The 9139-nt window shown below is 43.6% G+C and overlaps 1 protein-coding gene across 2 annotated transcripts in view; it reads right to left on the bottom strand.

The window, feature by feature from the left end:
- Window positions 1–6: 6 nt before the first annotated feature.
- The window catches only part of LOC108239371 (RAS guanyl-releasing protein 2), a 76284-nt gene continuing 67151 nt past the window's right edge, over window positions 7–9139 (bottom strand). For both annotated transcript variants that reach the window (XM_017422047.3, XM_017422046.3), the window contains exons 14-17: window positions 8731–8767; window positions 5595–5753; window positions 3861–3923; window positions 7–621 (exon numbers count right to left, since the gene is read on the bottom strand). In XM_017422047.3, the coding sequence (XP_017277536.1) occupies window positions 3865–3923; window positions 5595–5753; window positions 8731–8767 (255 nt within the window). In that variant the 3' untranslated portion in view covers window positions 7–621; window positions 3861–3864. The remainder of the gene's footprint in view (window positions 622–3860; window positions 3924–5594; window positions 5754–8730; window positions 8768–9139) is intronic.

Below are 9139 nucleotides of genomic sequence, written 5' to 3'. Positions count from 1 at the left end.
TTTGATTTTCTGACGGATTTTACAGAAAGAAACTGGATTAATGAAGTGGCCTAAAAGGCGACTGATCGATGCACTTTGCTCCTTGTGTTATGAGTGTCATTGTGTCACAGAAAATTCAAAATGAAAAAAAAAATGCTAAAAATAGCCATTTCTGTTCTGGTTATGAATTTAAAAAAAATTTAAAAAATCGTGATTTCTATGAAATTTCAAATTGCCCTCTAGAGCCACACATTGCAGACCCCTGCACAATAAAAAAAAAAAGTGAATTTTAATTTTATGAACATACAATAATATTTTTACAGTGACACTTTTGGCCAAGACTGAATAATAAAAAAACAAACAAACAAACAAAAACGACGGTTCCAGTGATGCTGTTCTTCTGGTTCCTGTGATGGATGGAGAGCAGCGCAGTAGCAGGATGCGTCCACCGTGTGGCAGCATATAGGCGTCCTGGTGTGTGATCGGTGGGACTTCTCCTCACTGCTCGGGGGGCTTTAAAGACTAACACTGTGGCACGTTTCCCTGTCAGCCTCCCTGACAGTGACACGTTTGGCTGCTTGATCACCAGATGTTGGACGGATTGTGAGATAGAGCGCGGAGGGCTGTCGTCGTCGACGGCTCCTGCAAGAATTGTGACACACTGACAGTTGATATTACAGCTGATGCTGTTCGAGAGCACGTCAGTATTTGTTTGTCTGTCTGTTAGCAAAATATCTTCTGCACCACCACACGGATTTTTATGAAACTCCCAGAAAGTAGTCATTGGATTTACATCTACAACTGAATTACTTTTGGAATCAACTACACTCAAGATGGCTGCCACAGCTAAGTGGTCTTTGCAAACACAACAATGGCTATAGGTCAGTCAGTTTTACAAATATTGTGTTAAAATTTATTGTGGTCGTAGCTGAGACTGATTCCCAACACATAATTTGAGCACTAATGGACTGTAGAAGATTTGTTTTTAAAACTTTGCCATTTACTATTGGAGTCTACTGTGTCTGTCTGTTAGCAAAATATCTCATGAACCAGACAACAGATTTTAATGACTCTTTCAGAAAGTAACCATTTGATGTACATCTGCAACTGATTGCCTTTTGGAGTCAACAGGATTCAAGATGGCCACCACAGCTGACCAACCTTAACAAGCACAAAAATGATGATAATTCAGTCAAATATTAACAGATATTGACCTAAGATCTACTACGGTAGTAGCTGGGACTCATCCCTAAAACATAGTGTGAGTGCTAACAGATTGCATGGGATTTTTGTTTACAACTTTGTAATGCATTCCTCCAAGGAATGCTAGTTTTATTGTTTAGGCAACCTTCAAACATGAAGTGAAACGCCCACGACAGCATCAGTTTCAAACGGGAGGCCATAAGAGGTCGTGGCAATCTTGCAAAGCAAAACCACATCAAATTATAGTTTCAAAGCCACACGATTCCCTTGTAGTTTAATTTATTCGTGTCCTTTTGAATTTTCTTCAGTTGGTTAATCTAAAAACAATGGTGTCCAACCTCACTGTGAGATAACTCTCCGAGGGTAGAAGATGTAACAAGAAGCAGGAGAATCGTTCCTCCAAAGGGAAACCTGCTGCTGTTATCTTCAAATGCCTCAATTTTTTGTTTTTTTCTTTTTCATTTTAATACACTGATTAGTTTCAGTTGAAGAATGTTTTGAATCAAACAGCCTGAGAAGAGAGCCCCTCTGTTCGACTGAACCGCTCACAGCTCAGATTTATATTCCAGCTGAGATTTCAGTCGATGTTTTTCAAAGACGCGCAGCCAGGAACACCTGAAGGCTTTTCCAGCACAGTTAACACTCATTACAGCACACTTATTGATCCATTTATTTCCATCGTCTGGTTGAGGGAGAAAAGAAAAAAAAAGGGGGGAGGAGGCTAAATCTGCTCGGCAGAACTTTTACTGCAGTTAAGAGAAGATCATATCGGGGTTTATATGGACTCAGATGAGCTGCCACTGGTTGCATTATGGGACAGATTTCCCAATTAGATCTTCAGTCCCTCAAAGGATCCAATACACACATAAACTATATTTCCAAAAGTATTCACTTGTCTCCCTTCACACACATCTGAACTTGTGTGACATCCCATTCTTAATCCCTGGGGTTTAATATGATGTTGGCCCACCCTTTGCAGCTATAACAGCTTCAGCTCCTCTGGGAAGGCTTTCCACAGGTTTAGGAATGTTTATGGGAATTTTGGACCATTCTTCCAGAAGCTCATTTATGAGGTCAGACACTGATGATGGACAGAAGGCCTGGCTCTCAGTCTCTGCTCTAATTCATCCAAAAGATGTTCTATCAGGTTGAGGTCAGGACTCTGTGCAGGTCAGTCAGGTTCTTCCACACCAAACTCCATCATCCATGTCTTTATGGACCTTGCTTTGTGCTCTGGTGCTCAGTCATGTTGGAATAGGAAGGGGCCATCCCCAAACTGTTCCCACAAAGTTGGAAGCAGCAAATTGTCCAAAATGTCTTCATATGCTGAAGCATTAAGAGTTCCTTTTACTGGAACTAAGCAGTCGAGCCCAATTCTTAAAAAACAACCCCACACCATAATCCTCCCTCCACCAATCTTTATACTTGGCACAATGTAGTCAGACAAGAACCGTTCTCCTGGCAGCAGCCAAACCCAGACTCATCCATCTGATTACCAGACTGAGAAGCATGATTAGTCCCTCCAAAGGACACGTCTCCACTGCTCTAGAGTCCAGTGGCGGAGTGTTTTACTCCACTGCATCCAACACTTTGCACTTGGTGATAAAAGGCTTGGAGCTCCTCAGCCATGGAAACCCATTCCATGAAGCTCTCTATGCTCTGTTCCTGAGCTGATCTGAAGGCCACATGAAGTTTGGAGGTCTGTAGCTGTTGACTCTACAGAACATTGGTGACCTCTGTGCTCTATGAGCCTCAGCATCCTCTGAGCCCACTCTGTGATTTTACATGGCCTACCACTTCATGGCTGAGTTGTTGTCGTTCCCAATCTCTTCCACTTTGTTTTACCACCACTAACAGCTGACAGTGGAATATTTAGCAGTGAGAAAATTTCATGACTGGACTTATTGCACAGGTACCACGCTGGAAGTCACTGAGCTCCTAAGAGCGACTCATTCGTTCACAAATGTTCTTAAAAGCAGTCTGCATGCCTCAGTGCTTGCTTTTATGCACCTGTTACCATGGAAGGGATTGTAACACCGGAGTTTAATGATTTGGATGGGTGAGTGAATAATTTTGTCAATGTAGTGTATCTCCAAATCTGAAGTGATGCACATCGCCCGCTGACTTTCGTCTAGTTATAAACTTGAATCACCTTACGATGAGAAATAATGAAGCTTGGAACCTTGAAAAAAAACATTAATATTTGATGTAAATCACTTTCAGCTACACCCGTTTTAAATTTTAGGTCACCATGTATAAAAATGGCGGTGTTATAACTGTTTTTGTGTTGGATAATGAGATTCTGCTGGTTCATGGGATATTTTGCTAACACAACAGATAAACAAACTTAGAAACACAGGCAATGGGAGAAAACAAATACCAAATGGGACCATAGTTGACTCAGCACATCTAATTAAATTCAAGTGGAATTGTGTGTTTGTGAAAAAGCTGTCCGAGATTTGGGGGCTTCAGTCTGACTAACCCCCTTAAGTTACTCTATCTGGTGAGTTTAGTCCGAGTGGACAAATGTCCTGTTTGTGTGCCAGATATCGCCATGACACCAGGATCAAACATGTACTTATTAACATGAGCGACAATCGATTAATAACATAAAAGATATGTAAAAAAACAGCAAAACACGATAAAAACTATGAAACAGAAGTGAAAGTCTTTCTCACCTGGTTATAGATGGACATCAAATACCCCTTCCTCCACTGTCTCGAGGTCCTCTTCAGCAATTACTGATGGAAACAGAAGCCAAAAGGAGATTGGTCAATCAAATGAAAAGTGCACTTTTCCTTCTACCATTCTGGTTCATTAGACCGGTCTGATGAAGAAGGCTCAGGCTGATGTAAAAATAGAGTCAGGCAGGGAACGGCTGCAATAAATAAACAAACAAAAAAAAAAAAACAGTCTCAGTTTTGCTAGCTTGGGTCATTTAGATTTCCATTTCTGAGACTATCTTCCAAAAAGGACCTCTGCAGTTTTTAAGCCAATCTTCAACTGGTCCACGCTCCTGAAACACATCCGGTGAAGAAGCACCCGGACGAAGAGGGAGAAATGTGAGGAGATGGAATGTGCACAACAGGTCATGTGACTGTACTGCAGCGATTCCAGCATCAGATCAGACCCTCCGTGTCCGTAGGGTGGGGCGGATCCCCAGCTCTGGGCGCAAAAGGTGCAGAACGGTCAAACGGCGGTTGTATCTTGTCCTGTGTGTGTTGGATTTAGCCCTCAGGATCCAACAGGTGGACTCTGGGTCGAGGTTGACGTCCCAGCTAATGTTGGACTGGGGGGAGATCAGGGGACCTTTCGGACCCCAGGTGTTGGCTTGCTGAATGACTGTACCAGAGTCATGTCTCAGGAGGGGTAAGACATCTATCCATCCACCATCTACCACCTGTCCACAGACAAGCTCTGCCACTCGTTTATGATGGAGCTCCTCGGCTTCTCTCTAAGGCTGAGGCTGGCCGCTTTACGGACAAAGCTCATTTTAGCCACCTATATCCAGGATCCGGTTCTGTCCGTCGTAATTCAAACCTCAAGGAGGGCTGGAACATAGAAAGCCCGGTTTCTGCATATCTACAAGGCATCCTCTGTGTTTGCTGACCTTCCCTCGCAGTTTCAACTGACTGACAGATGCTCTGGCAACTGCCTGATAACACTACCGCTCCACTCGTGATGCCAAACCACATCTAATCAGAACTTTTCTTGGTTGTTCTTTCGAGCTAACTTCCATGAACAATTTGGCAAATGTTTTAGGTCAGTTGCCATTCCTGATGCAACCTAGGCTCGAACCTGCAACCTCAATATTATGAGACTGCATTGCTGACCACTGAGCTGCCATGGCCTGTTCTTTTTTGGCAATCAATGTTCTCTTTTTTTTTTTGGAAACTATATTTGTAAAAGCTTCTACGGTAAAGTATGTTCAGCCTCTGTACACATCAGGTCATTTTAACGAGCAGTGATGTGGCGTTAAAGTCTTGTTTCGGTAAGGAATATGAGAGTGAGACTGATCAAGCTGTCTAGCTCTAAGACCCTGTTCAGGACCTGGCAGGAACATCCGTCCTGAGCAATTCGATTCCATCTTGATGGTGCTAAAGATAGATGAGGACATCCTTAATATGCACTGAAGATGTCTTCTCTAAGACCACCTGTTTGAGAAGGTCTGAAAGGCTTTTATCCTCAATAGTTAGGTAATCTGAACACAAACTGTCCTGAGCCACACTGTAGGGGCAACTACTGATGTCATTTGCGACTAAATCAGCTGGAACATGTGTTAGTACCAAGGCCTAGATAAAAAAAGGACAAAACATATGATTCTACATACGAATGTAGACTTTTTCTAGCATGTGATGCTTGGAGTGAAATGTTCTAAATGAAAACTCTCGCCATCTGTGAAAGTGTCTCACCTGTGTTCTGCAGGCTGGGGGGAGCGTTGGCAGGCGGGGGGAAGCTGTAGGACCTGGCCTGGAGGGCCGGCGGCGTCTCGTGGCTGATGCTCTTCGTCCGCTTCCGGCACTCGACAGCCAGGCGGCTTCTGCACGCCTTGTGGCAGTTCACCCCGCAGGCTGCAGCCAGAGCGTCCATGTGCCGGNNGGGGGAGTGGTGGGAAGAGAGGGGCATGTTTAGTATCCACATAAGAACTAAAATTTATCTAATATTACTCTGTTTCTCCACACTGAGGTCGCTCTCAAAGCTATCTGCGACAGGTAAGATACTAATTACTCAGATCCCTTCCACAGAGGATCTGAGCTGTTACCAACTCCCTTCATTGTTCTATATTTGAAGCTAAAAAGACACGTTCCTTATGTTTTTAGAGCCAGTGCACATCAGTTTATAGACGAATAAATAAATAAAACAGGTGAAACAGGGATTTTTATCTAAATGGTGCCACAGAATCAAATTTAGTTTAGTTTTTTTCTGCAAGGAGATGCTGAACACAGCAACATACTTTGGTTAATGGAAACTGGTAAGAAGCTTGCTGTCTGAGCTGTTTATGTTTTTTTTTTTTTGTCTGCTAAATTGGGCAACTTTTTATTTTTAAGTGAGCGGTTTTCAAACACAAACTAGAGAAGTTGCATTTCATGCCACAGAGGCAGCGTAAACGGTGAGTGCTGAACGACTTCGCTGACACTCGTGGAGGAAGCTGAAACAACACTCCTTCCTGGTTTTGACGTTTTTAGCTCTTCTAGCGTCGGCCTGTAAAGGTTCGTCTCAGTCTCATACTCGGTTATTGCATTTTTCTTGACGGCATCACTCTTAGTAGAAACATCATCTCACAACTAAATAGACTTAATAGCTATAATGTTCATTACAGCCACCATCTCCTTCTGCTCCACTCTGTCTGTTCATTTCTGAAGCGAAGACTCATTTGAACTGACTGAAAACGTCTGAAACCCCAAACTTTTCAATCTCTTGTCGCGTATCGATACAGAAGCTGTGATTGCTGCACCCTTTCTCTCACAGCTAGAGGCCTTCCATGGTTAGGTGCAAATATCTGACATCTGCTGCATCAGAGCACACATCCACAGCCCCCCGCCCTCCTTCCCCCACACACACACACACACACACACACGCCGAGGCCACACGCTCCCTGCACTGCACCGCTGTGGGTGATTCATTTCAATTATGTCCCTGGCGCTCCGTCTGCCTCCCTGAGTCCGAGCTAACAATGGTAATGGGGATGAATGGCTGAAGAGGGGTGGTGGGGGTGGGGGCTCTCTCATTGACTTCCTCTGGTCTCATTAGCGGAACAAGCCAGAACACACTACAACTCCCGGGCAGACTGCAGGCACTCGGGAGTGCAGCGGACAGAGTGTGCGTGAGTGCAAACACATACGCCTGTGTGTGTGTGTCTGTATTTGACCTGTACGTTATCACAGAAGCCACCCCCAAAACAAAAAAAAAAAACACAGAGTCACGTTGGACTCACTGACCCTCTTATTATTGTGTTTAAAAAGCTGAAATTGCTAATTTATTCTGCTGAAAAACAGAATAAGTCTGCACTAATTAAGACATTAGCCTGCGATCAGACAGGGGTCTATTTCTCGTCTCCCAAACACGAGGTGCTGAATGCTGTGCGAGCTGCTGGTAATAAACCTCACAGGCCCGGAGAAACACTCATTAATTACTCCGGCTGCTACGCAACTGAAACGCTCCATGATGACTTGCCAGAGACTTAATAAGCACCGTTTATCCAACCTGAAGGCCTGAATGAATGAGGAGTCACCTAATGGTGAAAAATACAAAACGAACAGTGCAAAGTTTTTCACAACGGTAATGAGGAGAGTGTTCCTACATCGCGTACCTCTCAGTGTATTTGTACAAGAATAACTGAACTGAAAAAAAATGCAGACTGTAAAATAACACTGTAGATACAAATATTCCTGTTATTCTCTCCCCCGAATGCGAGAGGGCATTAATGTTTTTGCCTGTGTCTATGTGTGCGAGTGTTTCCTTGTGTCTGTTAGCAAAATTTCTCGTGAACCCCTGGATGGATTTTAGTGAAACTTTCAGAAAGTAATCACTGGATGTTCGTCCACAAATGATTAACTTTTGGAGTCAAGCCCGTTGAAGATGGCCGCCACAGCTAAGGGAACTTTGCGAACACGAAATTGGCTATAACTTAATAAAATCTACAGAAATTCAGCAAAGTTTTGGTGCGTAATAAGCTGAGAGTCACGCCCAACTTACACTCTGAGAGCTAAGTGATCCCATCAGATCTGTTTTTAAAACTTTGCCTCTAACTGTTGAAGTCAACCCTGTCTGTCTGTTAGCAAAATATCTCATTGGACCATTGGATGGATGTCAAAGAAAGTTTCAGGAAGTAATCACTGAATGTAGATCTACAACTGATTAACTTTTGGAGTCGATCCAATTTAGGATGGCCACCACAGCTAACCAACATTAGCCAACACAAAAATGACTGTAACCTAATCAAATTTGCCAACATTGAGCTAAAATTTGATGTGGTAGTAACCGAGAGTCATCCTCAACACATCCTCCAAGCACTAATAGATTTCCAAAGATCTTGAAATACTGCGTGAGATCGTGCAGAACGCCATTTTCTGGTTTGACTAAAACGTTCCTTCTTCTCATAAGATCTTCATCTAGAACTCTGGCATGAAAGGTGGCAGGTGTTACGCATTTCTTCAATGCATGCTAGGCTTTTGCCATTGTACCCAAAGATGTTTTGCTTGTTAAGTGGATGCAACATATTGTGTTGTTGTCAGTCTGCAGACTATCGCCACCACAGACCGCTGACGTCTGGGCCGAGTGTTTCTGAAGCTAATGAGCAGGAGTTCTGACGGCGGCAAGGCGTTGAAAGTTGCTGTCTTGTCTGCGTTCGCTTGTGAAAACAAGGCTCCTTTTCTCAAACACCTATCCGTAGGAGCCGTGCGCTGACCGAGCACGCCCGGCGCCTGCGTGCGTCCGTGAGCGTGCTGCGGCGGGGAATCAATGGAGCCGATAGGAATCGGTGACTCTCCGGAGGCCGCAGCCTTCCAGCTGGAACAAGGACATCTGCTCAGTGAATTGCCGTCTTACCTTTACACTTGTAGCCTTGCTTGTAAAAGCCCCATATCTACAAAAGGACAAAGAAGAAGAAGAAAAAAAAAAAAGGTGAGGGGGTGTTAATTGGAACAGCTTTCTATTTCCTTAAAAAGAAACAGCAGAGTGGTGAAGCTAATGAGGATGAAGCGACAGTTGTTAAAGACATGGAGGTTTTACTTTTTAGTAACAAACAATATACAACAATATCAATAAACGAGCATAATTGACAGAAGAACCAACAAAAATATAAATAGCATTAAGTATTGGACAAAAGTAGTACCAAGAAACCAGCTACTAAAGCTTCTTTCACAAAAGATTATGACCTTTCCTCAGTACTCCTCCAATACAATGTCCTACTGTTCTCCGTGTCCCTGAAATGCTAACCCCCACCCCCACCCCCCCC

The sequence above is a fragment of the Kryptolebias marmoratus genome, linkage group LG7 (genome assembly GCF_001649575.2).
Source record: "Kryptolebias marmoratus isolate JLee-2015 linkage group LG7, ASM164957v2, whole genome shotgun sequence".
Classification (NCBI taxonomy): domain Eukaryota; kingdom Metazoa; phylum Chordata; class Actinopteri; order Cyprinodontiformes; family Rivulidae; genus Kryptolebias; species Kryptolebias marmoratus.
This window is presented reverse-complemented; position numbering and strand designations above follow the sequence as displayed.